This window comes from Ammospiza caudacuta, chromosome 14, assembly GCF_027887145.1.
Source record: "Ammospiza caudacuta isolate bAmmCau1 chromosome 14, bAmmCau1.pri, whole genome shotgun sequence".
Lineage (NCBI taxonomy): Eukaryota > Metazoa > Chordata > Aves > Passeriformes > Passerellidae > Ammospiza > Ammospiza caudacuta.
Window position 1 is genome coordinate 12,539,994 of NC_080606.1, and position 19,291 is coordinate 12,559,284.

Consider the following 19,291-nt stretch of genomic DNA (forward strand, 5'->3'; position numbering starts at 1 on the left):
AGCTAACTGCTGTCACAGCCCAGTCCCAGTTGTGCCAACAATTAGCATTCCCATGGATATCTCACTGCATTTCTGAGATATTCTTGCCCATCACAAGAAATGGCAAAACCAAATTCCCCAGCATGGTGAGTGATGGGTTGCTGGCAGAGTGCCTACAGGGTCAGAGCAGCTGAACAGGCTGCCAGGCGCCCTTCTCATGTGCCCCAAATGAGTGAACACCTGCTGCAGCACTGAAGCCTCAAATCATAAGTGTTAATTCAACAGAGATATCTCTGCAGATATCACAGCCTCCAATGACACAACTGTTTACTTTAGACAGTCCCCCCCCTGCTAATTTTGTGACTGATAAGGGCCATCACCTTCCAAGAGGGTCCAGTCGATGTCCTGGTTTTCAGGCTTGGTAAGTGCTGGGTACTTGTTGAACAGGTTGGCCACGAAGGCCAGGTTCAGTTTGGGGTTGCCACTGACCACGTCGGCCGGCGTGACGAACTGGCGGCAGCCCAGCCGATCCGCCTGCTGCAGCATGAACTCTGCCCTGCGCAGGTCATCCTTCTCCTGCAGGGATGCAAGGGACAGCAGCTGTCATGGAACACACTGGGCTACACCACACAGGAGATGGGAAGCTCCTGACCACTGTCTGGAGCAATGTCACAAGCCCATGTTTGGCATCAGTCACAAACCAGGCGAAGGGATGAGGCACACACACCAACCCCTGCTGCTGTGCCATTGTCATGCCTTGTCTTGCTATCTTTCTTAACATTTTCTTAGCATTCTTTTCTTTCCAAGCTCACATGCCATCAAATTTTATTGCTTTCGGAACTTAGTGGTTCAAAAGAAGTCAATATATCTATTGACTTCCAAATGGAGCAAGTCCACAGAGGATCTCTCAATTATCTCTGTTAATTTGAGGGTAGTGACCAGGCTGGCAGCAAGCACTCATTGAGCACACACCTGAGGTGTGCACATGGTCACTGACACTGTACACGCTCTAGAAATTAAGATGCCAGGTTACCCAGATGTCATGGGGCAATGACAGGGTACAGGGAGCTCAGGATCCTACAGGATGAGGACACAACAGCCTGAATACTTACATTGAAACCAGACATGTTAATATCAATCTGAGGCTCTCCTTCTTTCTGCCCTTTGGGGGCAATTTGATTGAGGAGGTGGAAATAGGCTCGGGAATCCTGAAATGAACGAAAAAGAAAATTCAGCTCTCCTGCACAGCAGTGAATACACCATAACAATTCATTTCAAGCTCATTTTTAACAAGTCACCACGCATAATTGGCTTATGTACCTTTACTGAATTGCCAAAATCTGTAAGCTTAAAAGAGAGCACAATGGTAGAAATCCAGGCAGCAGGAAAAGAAACAAAGGGAAAAGGTTAGAAATATTTAAGAAGACAATTATGTGGTTTGACTGCTTGAAAGCTGCCTTTGCTACAAGCTCTGGTGTCACAGCCACCTCTGCAGTGGCTGGAGGAGGCAATGACCCCATGTTGCTCACACTCATGGCCCCCAGATGCTCCAAGGCAGCCCTAACCTCTAGCCATTCCTACTGCTACAGCAATTATGAAAATGCATCAGTGAAGACAAATTCCAAGCAAAAAGCTGATTATGTTTGAATGTTTTCTTCTGTGCCTGCACATTAGCTAGAACAGCTTAGAGGAGAGAGGCCAAGGGTGGTCACAAAGCAGGAGGAGCCAAGAGCTGCAGTGATTATCAACTACATGTCCTTTCAGTCCTCAGCACTAAGGAACACCTCAACATATCATGGCAGCTTAGGGGATGCACCAGAGAAGCCAACAGCCACCAGCAAACTGTAAGTAATTTTGAAATTGGAATAAGAGTGACCATGCACACAACAGGTCAGGTCTATGATCCTCACACATCTCAATTATCAATTTCTTTTTCTATCTCAATCTTCTTTCTCCTACTTGAAACTGCTGGCCATGTCAATAAAAAACTGCTGAGACCAGTGTCCAGATGCCCCACACTGACCCAGAGTCACCATCCTCCATTTCTCACCAGTGCCCCCACTCACATGGGAAAAGCAGCTTTAGGAGTCCCCACTCCCATTCCCACTAAACCCAGCGTGAAGAATAAGAGCTCTTCTTTCCCTTCCTCTCTCCAGCCCATGACATTTTAGATGAAATGCCATCACCTGCCAAGAGTGTGTGGAACTCTCACTCTCCAGTGAAGCGTTTCCCCCATTATCTTCATCAAAATATGGATTAAGGACATTTGAAAACATATAAGCAATACCAGTTTTATAGCTGAATAAAACACACAACAGCAGCACTGGAGGAACAGACAGTTCAACACTGGCCTCACCCTCATGGCAAGAGAGAACAGCACTGCAGGACCCCAAATACAACATCCAAACCCCCCCTGGTAAGAGCACACTGTGTGTTAGGGTCAAGAAAGGTCCTGCCAAGGATGAAAGGCCTCATTTGCACATGCAAACACATCCCTGTCCAGCTCCCAGCCTTTTCTGAGGCACTGCAAACCAGGAGAGCTTTGGTACCTTGATATCTGTGCTGAAGTTAGTGATTTTCTGCCAGCCTGCGTTTTCCAGGTGGTAGTTGGCCCATCTTAGGAGCAGCTCTTCTGGGGATAGCTTCATAAGGTCCTCCAGATTTTCACCATCACGAAGTAAGGCAGCCAGTGCTACAAGAAAAAGGATTGTGAGGGAAGACTCAAACCTGCAAAACAGAATTCAAGCTGCAGCAAGATTTCAGGGGGGTACAATACCAACTACTGATTATGTCAAAATATTCTGGGTATTAGCAGAGTTTTCCTGAGTTGGTTGTTACACGGAGAGGAGTATAAATGATCTAGAAATATATGTGTAAAAAAGTATTTTTCCTTTTCTTGTATAACAAAATTCTCTGGACTTTATGTGCAGTCTTTTAAGCTGATGACAGGAAGCTAAATGCAAATGCACTTCCATGTCAATGAAAAATGCTTCCAAGCAGTTTCATAAGCACCATTAAAAAAACCCAAAGGAGCCAAGATAAGCACCCTTTCAGCTGGCCAGGGCTTTCTCTGCCATGAATTTTCAATCTAAACCAAACAATGTCAACACTTCATGATGGGGAAGCTTAAATAAAAGACACTGAATCCCTTCCATCCATCTGGATGCTCTGATAGCACATGCAGGAATATCAGAGCTCTTCAGATGATTTGAAAAAGTTTAAATTTTGGAGGCTGTCATGCAGGACCAAGTGAACACAGGGAGAGATGTGCAGCATCAGTCTCTCACCACCAAGGACAAAGTGAGAGCTCAAGCTGCTCCACTGACAGTAGCAAGGAGGATTTTAGAACCAAATAACTACCACAGAGCTGAAGCCCCCCTTTTTAATTTTTCTTTTTTTGAGAAAGCTATGCAGTTGTCTATAATCCTAAAAGGATCCAAGCAGCTTTTGCCACATCCCAAAACCACAGGAGGCTGCAGCTGGAGCAGCCTAGGGCATCACCCAGCAGTGTGTGCCCAGGCTCAAGCCAAGCTGCATCCTGACTTACAGGCTGGTGTTCAGCCAGCTCTGCAAGGCTGATACACATCACCAGGCTGGCAGAGCCCACCTGCACAACCCTGCTGCACAGCTCCCAACAGGCTGGAGAACAACACCCTGATGATCCTCCTTCCAGCACAGGGGAGGGAGAGAAGAGGCAGAGGCAGGGCTGGGGCTGGCAGCACAAGCCAGGCTGTGTCCATGCTGTAGAGGAATCACTCAGGGTTTCATTACCTTCATTTCTGCTGAGCTCAATGTCAGCAAACAAGCCAATCTTGATGACCTGCCAGAGCAGCCCCAGGACCAGGTGGGGCTTCCCTTCCCTCAAGTCCTCCGCGCCAATGTTGACAACATGGCAGCCGATGGCAGACGCAGAATTCAAGGCCAGGTTCAGGTTCTCCTGCAAACAGCAGAGCCCAGTCACACACAGCCCAGGGAGATGCTGCCTTCCCTTTCATCCAGCACCAGCACAGGGCAGGTTCCCCCCTTGTCCTTGCTCCAGCTCAGAGGAAACACTCCCAGCTGAAGTTTTAAGGGAGCTGTGTGGCAGCAGGCTGAATCAATAAGAACTGAACTGGGCACCAGGGTTTAATTTCAGCCTCTGGTATTTAGTTTCAGCCTCTGAGTTAGCTGCATCTAGTGGCATCGACAAGAATAAGGCTAGAGAAGTACTAATTTGCACACACAGAGGGATCCTCACAGAAACAACCTGCCCTAGTATGAAATGATTCATGGTTAACACCAACATCACACTGTTTAAAAAAGACAGTACTGTACCTCATCACCACAGCAATATCACATGTGCACAGCATTTCAGCTACTTTACCCATTCTGTCATTAATTCAGCATTTTTTAACCATGCCCACAGAACTGTCAATTATGCATGGTACAAAACTGCATTTAATAATTAAACAGAAGCTATAAAATTTGCTCCTTTCCAACATTTCCCAATAATGCCTTGAGCCACCATGCAACAATCATTAATTCTATATTAATATGAATTTCAGAAAATAAAATACAGAAATGCTTTTATACCTGAATTATGAATGGTGTGAGTTTCTTCTTATTAATTGCTCTTTCATCAATTGTGTCAGGAACAGAAAGATTGATCATTTTGCTGTTAGGGGAAAAAACAGTGATATTTGAAAAACACTTAGTATTTAATCTGAACAAAACTCAATGCACTGTGACAATACCACAGCACATTTCCTTTAGCCTGCTTGTTTTTGTGTCATTTTTTTAACATAAAAATCAAGACTGCATAAATCAGAAGTTAATATTTACATCATCAAGAGTGTATTTGTAACTAATAGCTAAGCCTGAAACTTTAAACATGTTCCCAGCCACTACTGATCTCAGCTGCTGGAGCAAAAAGAGCACATGAATTATTCACAGTGTAGTTCCTGAACTAGTGAAGACTCATTGCTCTGCTGACATCCACTGCACATTCTAGTAAGACAACAAACTTCCTCCTATTGTAAAGGTTTACTACTGCTGGCAAGAAAACCTGCCCCAAAAAAGAACAAACACTTGGAGAGCTCAGTGGGGAGCATGTGAGCACAATGAATTTTTAATCAACACCAAAAATGGCAAATTTATACTTTGTAGTATGAACTACTTCCTACTCAGTTCAGTCTTTGCCTAAAGCCATGAATTGCTTGAAACTTGGGAAATAAATAAACTAAAAATATGCATCATGAGCTAAAGTTAAAAAATAAAAGCATAAGTATAAAGAGAAGAGGTAACTCACTTAAACTTACTTTGTGTATTGATACAGAGATTCTGAAATTCCAGGCTGATCCAGTTCTCCACTACATTAATTCACTTACAATAAAACAAATGAACCTAACCCATAAAACCAACAAAAATCTCATACACAGAAGGTTGCTGGTATTTAGCAGCCCTGGATGCCTTCTGTTCTCAGCATGTAACAGAATAAGTCACCAAACCTACTTAGTGCAGTTATTAAAAAGAACAAGAAGACTCCCAGAAAATCCATTTTTGGGTTAATGCATAATAAGGTCACTAACATTCCCATGGAGAACACTGTCTGCCTAAACATCCAAGAGAATGGGTCATTTATCACATGTGCCTCTCCTCAAGCTATCCAGCACCCAGCTGAGTTTGCACCAGGACAACTCCTGCTCCCACAGAGCACCTTCTGCCCCCTCAGCAAACTCAGTCTCAAGCCCAAACAAAAGCACTGGATGAAAATATCAGCTGGCACCAAAGCTGAGGCATCACACAATGGCAACAAAAGCCTGAGAGACTGAGCCTGTTTTAATATGTGCAAAACGTTATGCACACACACCAGTCACAAAACCAGCCTAGAACAGGATGAAAATTCCCCAAACTGCATTTTCAGAAAGTTATTTTGCTGATTTTTAACTTCTTTCATTCAAGAGCCATCATTACTTACCATAGCACAATGCCATCTCCCACAGCTTTGAACAGGTCATCTGTATTTGGGTTCATTGGGATAACGTGCCGACAGTCAGGATCATTTTCCAGGGCTTTGTTTATCCAGTTTACAAAGGCATATTTCTCCTCCTCTAAGATAACCAATCATAAATTTAATACAGGTTTTCTCATAACAAAGATTTTCCCAAAAGAAGCCGAGTACAATAGCCCAGGGAAATAACAGCCTGACTATCATTACCATACATTTGTTTGGTCACATGAAGTATAAAGAAAGATGATGTTCACAACTATCAGAATATTTCTGTTATTTACTTGATACTTAACAACTTTATCATACTCAAGTGTGACACAAGGACTTAATCAGCAAGCAAATAAGAACACATTTAACTTCTACACTATTAAATTTGCAGCACATAAATTCTGTCCTGCTTTCACCCTGATGCGAGATCACTCTGCTCTCAGAGAACTAGAGCACAGCACATGGCATGGTGTGGTAGAAATGGGCTGGTTTTGGCACAGGACCTCCAAAAACCCAAGAGAAGAGCGAGAGGCAGATGGTACCTGAGTAGGAGTGCTGGGTGCCCTCGCTGGACAGCTCTGAGGTGCCCCCAATGGCACAGATTCCTTCCTTCCTGTTAATGGCTCTCCGGAATGTTTTAGCAATATCGCTGCTTTTCACCTCTTGGAAAATCTACAATTGAAAGTGCTCTGTTAGGCAAGAAAAATCCATCTTCATAAACGAAAAAGGACCACAGAAAGAGCTTTTCTTCTCAGCTTTAAAGCAAACTTCACAGTAAAAACAGCAAACGTGAAAGGCCCAGCAAGGGTGTAGTGGTATTAAATCTGACATGGACAGTGGGCAGAGTTATCCCACTTTCTCAAACACACACTGCAAGTGCCTATTGAAACAGAAGCATTAGGCATGAAGTACCTTGCACAGATTTACCTTTACAAGTAGATTTCAAGAGACCACAAGAAAAAGCCATGAAACCTTTGCAGTCTGAGCACAGGTAACACATGCAGCAGGTCCTGCAGGGCCAAACTTGAGAAAGCTGTGGTGCAATATTAACCCTTCTGTGTAAGCCAGATGCTCATGTGACTGTGACTTTAGTTCACACAAAAGACTTCATCCACATCCCAACAACAACAACTCTCTTTAAGCATATAACAGTCAAATCTGCAATAAAGTGTAACGAGTCATCCAAGTAAAGATTACCCCTTCCTCAACAGCAGGCTTCACCTGACTGGTGAAGCACCCTCTTGTTGGAGAGCAGAAGAGATGCTTTAGCACAGAAGACTGCACATGCCATTTGCACAGGTTGGATGCTACTGTTAGTGGCCCCAAGGCCCTACAGAACTGAGCAGCTATTAGTAAAAAAACACATTTAGTGGCTGGAAGTCTACTGTAACTCTCTCAAAGCTAAACTAAACTAGTTTAAACCAAGCTGAAAATACAAATGAAATGTGTAGAGGTTCTCTAAACACTACCCAGAAAAGGACAATGAAACTACAGGGTCAGGCTGCTGGTTGTCACACCTCACCTTCCCCATCCCTTAAACACAGGGAGGTGGCAAGTCAAAATGATGATACAGTGCAGCTAAATCATCCCCTGATAGCATGCAGAGGTTGATCAGGTAAAGCTGACTGAAGATATGAGAGTCCAAAAGTTGGGGATTTCTGGTTGATTGGCTTTAACCGCAAGGATTTTGTTTTAGATCAATTTATTTTAAAATTTACCGGGTTATTATTGAGAATAGGTGCTCTAATGCTGAGGTACCACTAAATCACTTGGTCTCAATGTAAAGACAGTTCATGCCATTCTTTGTACCATAAACTCCAGCAAAAATGCTCAGAGCAAGAGTTCAGTTTGTAAAAATCATCCAGCTAAGCATTGTTAATGTACACCTCAGCTGCCCTAAGACATTTTGTTTTTCCTCAATCATTAGTACCTTTCAAATGTGACAGAAGAGATTTATTTCTTCCTTCCTAGTGCAAAGTTAAGAGTTATAGACCAGCTCAAACCAACAGCTGAAACATGCACCCAGCATGCAAGTGTTTACAAACTGCAAACTCCAACTTACTAATCGGCTCCGAACTCAAAAAGTTCAGAGGGTCTGAAAACAATTAAGGAACAGAAAGTGAAGATAAATTAAGAACTATCAAGAAAACTAATTGACATGAAAACAGCTCCCTCAATGTACTGCACATACTTGTTAATTACTCCTTCAGCATTCAGTCATCAGAGCATCAAAGGATGAAAAACAAACACTGAAGAAGTCTTGCATTTTTGTCAAAATTAATAAATGTTTAAATTCTGGCCTATTTCTACTAAAAAACACTGATCTTCCAGCTTGCACCCATCACCTTATTCCTGTTATTCCTTTTCCAGGCAAGAGATTTGAATTTTCCTAGATTAGCACCTAACACAAATCCAAGTGTGTCTTGAGATGCCCTTTGAACTCCTTAGCAAATACTTGCAGTCCCATTAAACCGAGAAAGGAAGTTATACTGATACACAGGGAAAACAAGCATTCATCTGTGTGCCTGGAAAAACTGAACAGCTTCCAGTAAATACTGTAAGCTTGGATCATTGCAAGTCTTTCTTTCCAGTTGTCACATCATGCGGAAACAGTATTTTGGCCTCCAATGAAGCTATCACACACTAAAACCACAAGGATTCTTTTTGGTTGGTTGGTTTTTGTTCAAAAACCAACCAATATTTCTCCTCTGTCCAAATCTAAAGGCTGTCAATAATAGCACAAAAGTCTGATCATATACAGATACTTGTACAAAGAGCTGATTTTTACATGGCTAGAATAATAAGTTTGTCAAAAGAAAATTAGGATTAGGTTAAAGTGGCTGAGAAGTCAAGTTCAATCTCTTCTATGGTCTTCCTTAGCTTTGTCCAAAAGGCTCCCCCCCCCAGGCTGCTGGCAATTCAGAAATATCACTTACATAGACAAACTCTTCAAAACTAATCTTCCCATCTTTGTTCTTGTCACCATCAATCATGAGCTTCTGGATGATCTCTCTCACTTTGTAGCCAGGGAGAGGCAGGCTGGCCTCCTTGAACAGCTCGTGCAGCTCGTAGTCACAGATGAAACCATTGCTGTTAAGGTCTGAGGAAGAGAAGAGGCAGCAGAAGGTTTTAGAAATGTCCCTGTACCTGACAGAACTGACCCCCAACAGAGGGGCAAAAATGTGACCCCCCATGTCCAAGAGCTTCATGGAGAGCAACCTGCACACTGGGGACCTGCTGATGGGCACACAGCAGGATGGCCACACCAAAAATATCAAGGAGTTTTAAGGACACCCGTAGGGACCAAAGGCACACAGTAAATACACACAGCACATCATCAGAGAGTGCCCCAGCACAAGTCCTGGGAGCCCTCCAGCTCTGGCAACAGCAGCTTTGAAGCGGGACTGCCCACGATGACTCTGGGCACATGTGACCAGTCTGGTGTTAAAGTTTCACAACAGAACATCTGTATTTTCATAAACAATCCCCAGAATGTCTCTTTTTGTGTCTAAATACCACAGCCCTTGCATGTTAAAAATAGATGGTCTAGATGGTCATGAAACACAGCACCTCTTATATTCTGAACTAAAAACACCAAGTCAGCTCTGCAGTTGCATTTTTACCATGTTGTCAATGATATTCTCCAATAACACTGACAGCAAATTGCAGATATTTTACTGCTGCCCAAGAATGCTCTGCCAGGACATTGGCTTTCACAGTCTATCACCAAGCCACAGCAGCACCATGTGTTTAGTGAGATAGTGTCACCTTTCGGAGGAAGAAAACAAGAATCTGGTGTGACACTGGAGCTTTGCACATCACAGATCCCAACCTCTCTGGGGACATCACCACATCTACTGAGCACAAATCCAGCATCTCCAGACCTTGTTCAGGGCAAGTGAGGTTTTGTGGACAGGCAGGGGTTGGTGCCTCCTTCCCCAGGGTGAGCAGAGTGCTGCTCACAGCAGAGCTGACACCCACATTTTAGCAGAGCTGGGTCCCCAAGCAGACAGAGTGTTTGAAGTGGTTGCACAGCCCAGATTCACACCTCAAGACACCAGCATGACCCTCCAGCCCCATCTTTGGGGAGGCAGGGATTCAGGGCATGTTGTGCTGTTACTGGCTCAGTAACAAAATACTAAAATCCCTTTGCTGCAGGCAAGTGCTACAGACAGCCCAGGGAAGTTAATTTAGTGCCTGAAGCGCTGCACCAGCCCCAGAATTTGGTTGTCTTCAAGAGAGAATCTCACCACAGCCACTGGGGTATTTATGCTTGAAGGTAGATACTTTCAAGAATAAAGAAAACAATGAGGATAGCTCTAAGGTCCAGGGTTATTTTTTAACCAAATTGTGGAGGTCAATTTACTTTTAATGAGGATTCTGTGGGTTTTAGGTTTTGCTTCACAGCAGTGTTCCAGCAAGCAGTACATTTGCACCACCACTCCAACCATTGCACCTCACCATTGCAGTCCTCATCTTCTAGATCCATACGGGAATATGGAATTTTACAATTGTTTTTATCAGTCAGAAAGAAAGTGAAACTGCTCAGTGGCAAATACTGAAGTAACCAGAGCAAACCTGTAGTCCTTCCTACACCCCAGTCTCTGTGTCTCAGACTAAGGAAGAGCATCAATTCCATGGAATAATAAATACACTAAACTACTTCATGAGAAGTCAGTGTTTACAACAGTGCTGAGGAAATAAAGTGGTTTGGGGCAATGATTAATGATAACAATAGGCTGCTCTCTGGCCCTCAGTTTCAGAATTTTATTCTGAAATAATACAAGCTTACAACGGCAAGATTTATTAACAGTCCAGCCTGAGATGTCATGAGCAAACTATTTCCCCTCTAGATAAATCACAGCTTCTTCTATTACAGTATTTTTATTAGTGAATCTAACTTTGCAATATGCATCTTTTCCCCTCCTTACAGCCAGTGAGGAAAATAAGTCAAGAAGTGATTTCCTAATCTCCAAGGCCTATGAACCTAAAACAAAACTTTACTTTCACCCTCAGCCTGCAGCCAACCCCCTTGCTTTTGCCTGTGCCTGACTGAACCAACCAAAATTCCTCAGCATGCTCCCAAATTAAGCAGGTAAATCCAAAAACATCTGTTTATCACTTCTTCCAGTCAATCCACCACCTAAGTTTTACAGCTACCCAAATGTTAAGAGTAAATGTAAACAGCAAGGAAAGGACAGAGAAAATTAAGACTTCAAAATATAAATTGAATCCTTGATGGGATATAATTTTGATTCAGATTTGTAAAGGTTTTCCTCTTCATCTGTCTGGGTTAAGCATTCAGAAGTGTTTCTGATTCAGGCTTGCATGTGCTATGTCTGAGCCTATTCAGATGCAGAAGGGATAAAACCTTACATGGTATTTAATGAGGCAGAAGCTTCTTAGGTGAGACAGCAGAAAACTGAGCTCCAAAGTCTGTAACTTCAATAAGGGACACATGGATAAAAGGATGCTGAAACCTATTCAGATCTTGGTTCTACATATGAAACCCTGCAGGGCAGGCATGAGGAATTTACTCCAAGCTGGGTCAACATCTGCCCAGTTTGGTTTCATTCACTCCTGCAATCAGCATCTTCCCAGCTCTCCAGGTGTGCTTAGTTCAAAGATTTACCTTTGTGCACTAAAAAGAAAAATAAACAGGAGCTCTGCCACACAAAGAGCCACTGAAATGCACGCTCACAAGGGACCTCACATAGGTCAGCAGCATGGCACAAAGAAAGATTTTGCCCATCAGCAAAGGCTGCACTGGGCTCAACCAAACAGCACAAAATCAAGTGTGAAGGACACACCTTAACTCACTCATAACCTTTGATCCTCAGGACTCAGGACCTAAGCTCTTGCAACCCTTAACAATATCCCAAACACCCACTTGTACAAGCTACTCTTCCATAGTATTCTGGGAAAAAAATTAAACACTGATTTACTTCACAGAGTAAAAGGGCATTCATGTGCCAGACACTTGGGATGGGGATTACAAGTAAATCAGGTCTGTTAGTTTAACTGTAAGACCACACACCAAGTTACTGGTTTTGCACTGAAGATGCTCTCATTTCAAGTTTTACTTCTTGGCCACAGAAGGGCAGATTTGAGTGTTAAAACTGCTGGTTTTACCATAAAGTGGTGCTGGCCTGTGCTTCTGGCTTGGTAGCAGAGTCGAGTAGTGATTGACTATGAGATGGAAAATGGACCTGTTCTTAACATGTCAACCAGCCTGACATGACAAATAGACCTGAGACCCCTATTCCATAGGGCAGCTGCTTCCCTTCCTACTGTCTCTGTTCCCCTTCTGGCATCAAATGTAGAAAGAAGCAGCATTTAAAAAAAAAATTAAACACTAAAAAACTTTACCTCTGCAGTACCAGCCAGATCCAAAACCATTTCCAACATCACTCAGGCCCACAATATGGTGCCTTGCTGGATGCCCTGCAACAGGCCCTGACTTCAGACAGAACTCTCTAACAAAATCTGAGCTGGTGTTGAGCAGCTGAAGAGGCTGTCAAAGTAGAAGCCATCCCAAATGAAATGGTTCGGCGGCCTGCCCAGCATTACTAATGGAAGAAAGCAAAATTGTTTTAACAGACAAGCTGCAGCCTGGATTCATTATAGTCTGCCTGATGGAAAGGAAACTACAGCACATCTGAAGTTTCCTATTTCTATTGAAAGATGCATGCATGCCAGGGTGCTAAAGCTGGGAAAGGTCATGGCAGCAGGCACGGCACCTCTGCCGTGTGCAGGTGGCGCAGCAAAGCCGCCACGAATCCCAAAAGCTGCTTCAAGCTCCAGCTCAGCTTCCTCCTGAGGACAAGCACTTAAAATAGCTTAAATAACAGGATGCTAGAGGGGGAAAGTAACCCACACGTTTCCTTTTAAGGACATATGCTCAGCAGGAGCACAGGATCACAGATCCCTACTTGCCCTAAGCAAACATTTCGGAGCATTGTTTTACCACCTTGGAGTGCTGCACAAAGTGTTCAGCCCAGTTATGATTTTTGAGTACTTCATGTTTCCAGAAAAGATGCTTATCTCTGCTTATCTTAGAAGGAGAGAGAATGAAGACAAATAAACAGAGCAAGTTTGTGGATTTTTTTCTGCCACGCCTCCCCTCTGAAGTGCCCCTGTTTGGCCAAGTACCCACACAGGCACCTGTTGCACAGAACAAATTCAGAGATCCAATGAGATCTGGAGCAACCTGTTCTTCTCCCACTAACCTGTGGGTCACTCCAAGCCCAGACAGTTCCAATGCCCCACTAATTACTGTTTTCAAACATTACAAAGCTTTTTCCCCCACTGCTCTTTACCACTTGGAGCAGTTCCAAGACAAATAACTGCCTATAGGATGGTGGGAGCTGCTTGTCTGTGCTATAGCTGGCTTTGGTGATAATCTTCAGCAGTGGTTTCTCACCTGTGGACTGTTTTAATAAGCAATAGGATGTCTACGGGACTCATGCCTTTGGCTGGCTGTCAGAGAACAGCACATCAGTTGCATGGGAGAGAGAAAATACCTTCAAGTGGCATGGAAGTCAAGTGGTGACAGAGCACATAGTAACTAACACACTTCACTGCCTTCCAGCATCCCCAGATGTCTCAATCCAGTCAGCTGCAGACAAAAAAGCTGGTCAAACACATACTTTTAGAGCCCCATCAACCTACCCATGCAGAGCAGGAGCTTGCCCCATGCTGGAGTTAAAGCAGGTCTCCAGGAAGCCCAACCAGCTGTGCATTGGAGCAAGACACACCTTGGTGAGCACTCTGTGAAATGTTTCCTCCTCCCCACATCTCCTTCATGACATCCTAGAAGCCAACCAGCTGAGTTTTGCTATAACCATGGTTCTCAGCTGTGTTCCAAATCCTCCAGATAGCTGGGAGATGAAACATGGGGTTCATTTTACACAGCAGCCTTAGTCCAGCTTCTGCTCACATTCACTGGGGATGCTATTAGCAGTTCACAGTGAAAGGCAGTCACCAGGCAGTGACCAGCCCAATATCCCAGGGCAAACATGGCTCCTTCAGGCAAGAATAAAGGGAATGAGAGCATTAGAGACACTCTTGACAGGTGTGTCCCACATGCTTGCGGGCTCTACCATGCCTAAAGCACACAAAACAAGGCAGCTGAAAAGAACTAGCAGATCCTATCTCATTTGTGGGTATGTCCAGGATAATTAGCACATTCCTCATTAATATTAAAGTTCTGACACTGCCTTTATAATTTAAAACCAAACAGGGACCCACATCCTGAGCAGGGTGAGCTGGTTTCCTATAACAAACCAAGATCTGACTTGTGTTTCTCCATGTTTCCAACCTAATCTTGATCATTTCCTCCACACCAATGACAAAAGGCCACCACATTCCAGAGAGGTTAATAATTTTAAATGTATCCAAGGACAGAACAAGCTGCCTACATCTCAGCCTTAATGAGACTGCACTAAGAGGCACATTAGACAGAGATAAACACCATGCTTCCTCCCAAGGAACATCTCCCTCTGCTGCAAAAGTCTTGAGAAGGGCAAGAGAGGAGAGGGAACTCCTTAAAATGCAACTTCCTTCAGGTTCCAACAGGGGTTACTGCTCCATGAGAATCAGTTGCCTCTGAAATTCACATTTCTCTTTGCAGATGGGAAATTCTGAACAAGTGAGAGTTTTCACAGCCACCCTGCCCCAGGAAGGCGGTACCACCCAATACAGATAAGAGGCAACTATGATTTTATATATATAACCAGTGCTCAAGTGATGCCCATGTCCAGCTAAGAAAAACAAAATGCTGGCTCTCAGTGCTTGTGCAACTTGATCCTGGCCAGTGCCAGTCCCGGGTGTGGCTCCCCAGCTGAACACACTGACCTCAGTCCCCCAGGGCTGTGCTCCAGCGCCCATCCCACCCCTCCCTGCTGGTGCTCTGACCCTTCAGTAAGCCATTGCAAGAAACTAAACCAACAGAAAAACATGTTTTCCATTATGTCAGTTCTCTGCCCATTTCAGCTTCCTGAAGCAGCTTGCCAGAGATTCTGTGATGCCAGGGCAGGGGGAAAGCTGGGAGGCAGGAGGAGCAGCCCCTGGAGGAAGCTCAGCAGGCTGAGGGAGATCAGCAGAGATGGAGCCAGCAGAGGGCAATGGAGGTGTGCTCAGCACAAGGCATTGATCATCACAAGCTGCTCCACTGAAGCCAGGTAAACAAATTCAGTTTTGCCTACAAGCCCCCAAATGCACTCTGTGCAAGCCAAAAAAGCAGCACCTACACTGACCATGCACACAGCTCAGCCAATCTGCCAAACCAACACCACCAGAACCAAGCACCCTGCAAGCCCTGAAGTGCAGCCAAGGCCAAAGCAATGCAAAACCTGTCTGGATATTTCTTCTGCCATCAGGAAGCAACAAAGCCCACCCTGGAGCAAGAGTGCAGGGCTGTCTGCCAGTGCTCCCTGATAGCCAGACTGCCTTGTTCCTGCCTTTGTGCTCCTTGGCCAAAGGGACAAGCCAGAAGCAGCAAAGCTGCCAAGGGACTCCTTGGCACAGAGACAATCATGAGACCAGCAGAATGCCCACATCCTGCTGGCACTGCTGCTCATCACAGGGGTGGGATAAATCCAATTCAAATGTGCAGCAGACAGGAGCAAGGTGCCCTCCTCTGTGTGACTTACCAACTTTAGCAAAGGCCTCCTTGAGTTCCTCCAGCTCATCTTTGGAGATTTGCACGGTGTTGGCCATCTCATGAATTTAGGGAGTACCTAAAGAGAGAAAAAGAACACTGTATGAAACCAGGCTGCATTCAACAACGCAGTTTCCAACAGCAGCATAGCAACAATCAGTACCAGTGTCACCACACTTCCTGGGACCATGTTTATTTTTCCACTAAGAAAACAGATGTGTCAAACTCGAGATGGGAAATACACTCTTTAACAAGTCAAAAAGCCCATTAGCCTTGTCAATATTTAGCTCTGTATGTTATTTTATGATTATGGTGTTCTGAACATATTAAGGTACCTGCTGTCAGTGTATTCTGTAGGTCAGAACTCACATCTCCAGAGATTTTCCACAACTTGGAACAAAATCAGAATCCAGTGTCAAAATATTAATGGAGAGCACACAGCTACCAAACCCAAATAAAAGATTCTGAACAGTATATGGAGAGGGTATTTTGGCACAAAGTAGTGTACCTGGTACTGTTTGCAAAAAGGAAATAGTTTGTTCTTCTGCAAGAAAACTGTTTGAATCCACACCTACTTGTTTCCCCAGAGTCAGACTCCCAAAAAGCTGCAAGGAACAGGCTGTTTGCATGGCCCCTGTTTCCCTGAATGGCAGAAGCACCATTGAGCAAGCACAGAAGAGCTTGAGAAACAACAAGACCTCGAGTTCACAGAAACTCTGCTTGGACCAGATCTGCTTGGTGTCTAACAGAGAGGATGGAGCACAGAGTTCCTCCACCCATCTGCCATCATGCTCCTTTCCAAGCACTGATGAAGTGCCTGGACAGGAGGTATCACCACAGGGATGGGAGCAAGTCAGACACCTACACACATCCCATCCCAGACACTTGTCACAGGGCATCGGGTGCCCTGGTGGCACTCTGACCATGAGAGAGCATGATTGATAAACAAGGAACAGAAACACTGGTAAGCACATTCTAACACCTCTGCCAGCTCTAGCTCAGGGTCTGTAATGGGGATTTAGGCAGGCTTGGTGCGACTTCAAATGAGATTTGCATCCCAAGATTTTCCAGCTCCTACATTGTTCACCACAATCCTGAAGCTGAGAAATAAAATGTTCCTCCTCTGCCTATGGGAACAGACACAGCTGCCTCCTGCTTTGTAAGTAAAGGGTGGATTGAGGTTTACAGACTGTCAGAAGCAGGATCCTGAACAGGCTGGCTCTGGCTCAAGGCTCAAGCAACAAGAGGCTCAGTTTAACAAATGCCTGTGCTCTGATTAGCAACTTTCTTTTGTCTGAGACTCCCAGCCGCCTTCACAAGCACTCACACAAGCTTGCCTGTAGCTGTAAATATTCATTTTCTGTAACACTTCACTCAGTCTGGAAAGAATGAAGCTGTTAGAGATGAGAGCAATGGGCAGGTGTGGCAGCCTGGGAAAGCAGCTCAGACAGGTGCTCGCAGCAGAGAAACTCAACAAGAGTTGCATCACTGCAGAGACACGAAGGAAAGCACTTCAGACCCCACCTCCCAGTATTAGCAGCAAAACAAGATGTTGAACAGTCAGCAAGACAACAAATTTCATTGGACTCAAGTAGAAAAAAATGGGACAGAGGGAGGAATCGCAGCAAAGGTACATCAGACTGACAGAGATAAAAAATAAATCTTTATAAAAGTTTTTTTTTTTTTACTGTTTCACAGTAAAAAGGCTAATTCACCAAGGCAATGGTACCATGCAGGTCCCTGCAAGATGCAGGAATGCTGTGTGCAGCACTGATTTTCTTGCTTGATCTCCAGTGTGGATCTGTCTCCATTCCTGGAGCAGCCCCTTCCCTGTAGCACTCCCATGGGTGCCTCAGCCAAGCCTCAGTGCCACCAAAACCTGGCTATTTCCAGGGGATAAAGGAGTTGCTTAGCAAGAAAATCAGCTCTGAGCAAGCTTGTTGCATGATACAAGAAACGGATTTCACAACTGGCAGAAACACTTGGAGAATGCTACCAAGAACAGGGCCAGATTTGGCTATGCAGGCAGGTGGCACGAGCTGCCAGGCAGGAGAGGCTGAGCTACAGATGAAAATTGAGCCAAAGCTCCTCCACAAGTTCTTCCTTCTTCCTAATTCTCATTTGCACCAATTCATTTTCAAACCATGATGATTTCCCTTAAAAAGGGATTTCCCAAAGCATCATTACCTAACCACTTAATTGGAATTTAATTTGCTGCTGACTATCTCTAACATCTTTAACACCAAAAGAAGCAGCAAACACCACCATAAACCGAGAGCTTTAAAAAATGCTGCTGTTTGACTTTATCAGGTAAATATTATGCTCTGGATATGCCCTAGGGTTGTTTGTATGGGTCTTGACTAAAAAAAAAAATCTTCCTTCTAATCCCTAGACTGTTCAGCTCAGTCCATAAAACAGGTTTCACTCAGTTTTTGTAATATCACTTCTTCCTTCTATTTCTCTGCTTGAAAGGGAGGGAGAATTCAAACCAGCAGAGAAAAAGCAGAGACCTGACCTTGTCAGGGCTATCTGTGGAGGGAAAGGTGTTATAACAAAACAGTCCATGGAAAGGTTAATGGGCCACAAAGTTACAGTTCCCAAAGCAACTGTACAGAGCTTTTCTGCAATGCAGAGGTGTTACACCGTCACTGGGACACTGGGCTGGGGGCAGGGGAGCTTTTCTCTTTCTTGTTGTGTGGGGGGTTTTATGTTTGTTTGTTTTTAATAGCTGAGTCTAGGGCATTCAGAATCGTGTTTTTCATTCAGTTGCATTTTTAAACAAGAGGCTTTGTCTTGTGGGACATAAAAGGCCCTTTTATCATCCTGGCACAGGGATCACACATCAGCTGCCTCCCTGGAAGCCCTGTGGGGACTCTCCACGCTGCTCACGCCTGGCCAGGTCACACTCACACTGCAACAAAGCCTCCACCAGGGTAGGACAGGCAGACTGAAACACCCATCTCAGAACAAGAGAAAAGTTTTACTCTGGTGGCTGACAGCCCATGGGTCAATGCACAGATAAACAAAGTGTTCAAGGAAGCAATCCCTGCTCCAGATCCCTCATCCTGCCTTCATCCCTCACCCCACAGAGGAAAAGCAAGGGCAGCTCTGTCACACACAGATGCACAAAGGCACCTGCCCAGCAGACACTGCAGCCTCTTTCTGTCCTCTCAAGACTACCTGGGACACAGATCAGAGCTGCCTAAGTACAAGGTTGTGGAATATCAAATCCTTCCCTGAGACTGGCTGTATAAAGTTCCTGTGCAAATAAATTTTACAGGTTCTAAGCACACTGCAGTCACCAAACTAGGGTTAGTTTATTTGCAGAACTGCAACAGGGGCAGGTCAGGGAAAGCTGTCCCAGCGTGTGTTTTGACAGCTGTGAGCCACCTGGGGACAGCCACTGCAGGGCTATCACTGGAGGGATGCCTCTGCTGAGGCACTCAGCACTTGCAGCACTAGTGCCAGAAGGTAACCAGGATATTTGGGTGGATTAACTGCTCAGACAGCAACTTAAAAACACTCACAAGCACAGAGAAAAATGTTCTCAAGACTCTTCCCCAAGAGGGGAAGCCCTGGAAGCTGCATCCTGGAAGCTCCATTACACAGAGCACTGGTAGAAAACTGATGAAGGGGGGATATTCAGACATTTGTACATCTTGAAAGTTGGCAGA

At 44.6% G+C, this 19,291-nt stretch overlaps 1 protein-coding gene across 2 annotated transcripts in view; it reads right to left on the reverse strand.

The window, feature by feature from the left end:
* PLS3 (plastin 3) overlaps window positions 1-19,291 on the reverse strand; it is a 49,834-nt gene that overhangs the window by 4,651 nt on the left and 25,892 nt on the right. For both annotated transcript variants that reach the window (XM_058814341.1, XM_058814342.1), the window contains exons 2-10: window positions 15,610-15,696; window positions 8,893-9,056; window positions 6,499-6,628; window positions 5,936-6,068; window positions 4,552-4,633; window positions 3,751-3,916; window positions 2,529-2,671; window positions 1,092-1,187; window positions 360-555 (exon numbers count right to left, since the gene is read on the reverse strand). In XM_058814341.1, the coding sequence (XP_058670324.1) occupies window positions 360-555; window positions 1,092-1,187; window positions 2,529-2,671; window positions 3,751-3,916; window positions 4,552-4,633; window positions 5,936-6,068; window positions 6,499-6,628; window positions 8,893-9,056; window positions 15,610-15,676 (1,177 nt within the window). In that variant the 5' untranslated portion in view covers window positions 15,677-15,696. The remainder of the gene's footprint in view (window positions 1-359; window positions 556-1,091; window positions 1,188-2,528; window positions 2,672-3,750; window positions 3,917-4,551; window positions 4,634-5,935; window positions 6,069-6,498; window positions 6,629-8,892; window positions 9,057-15,609; window positions 15,697-19,291) is intronic.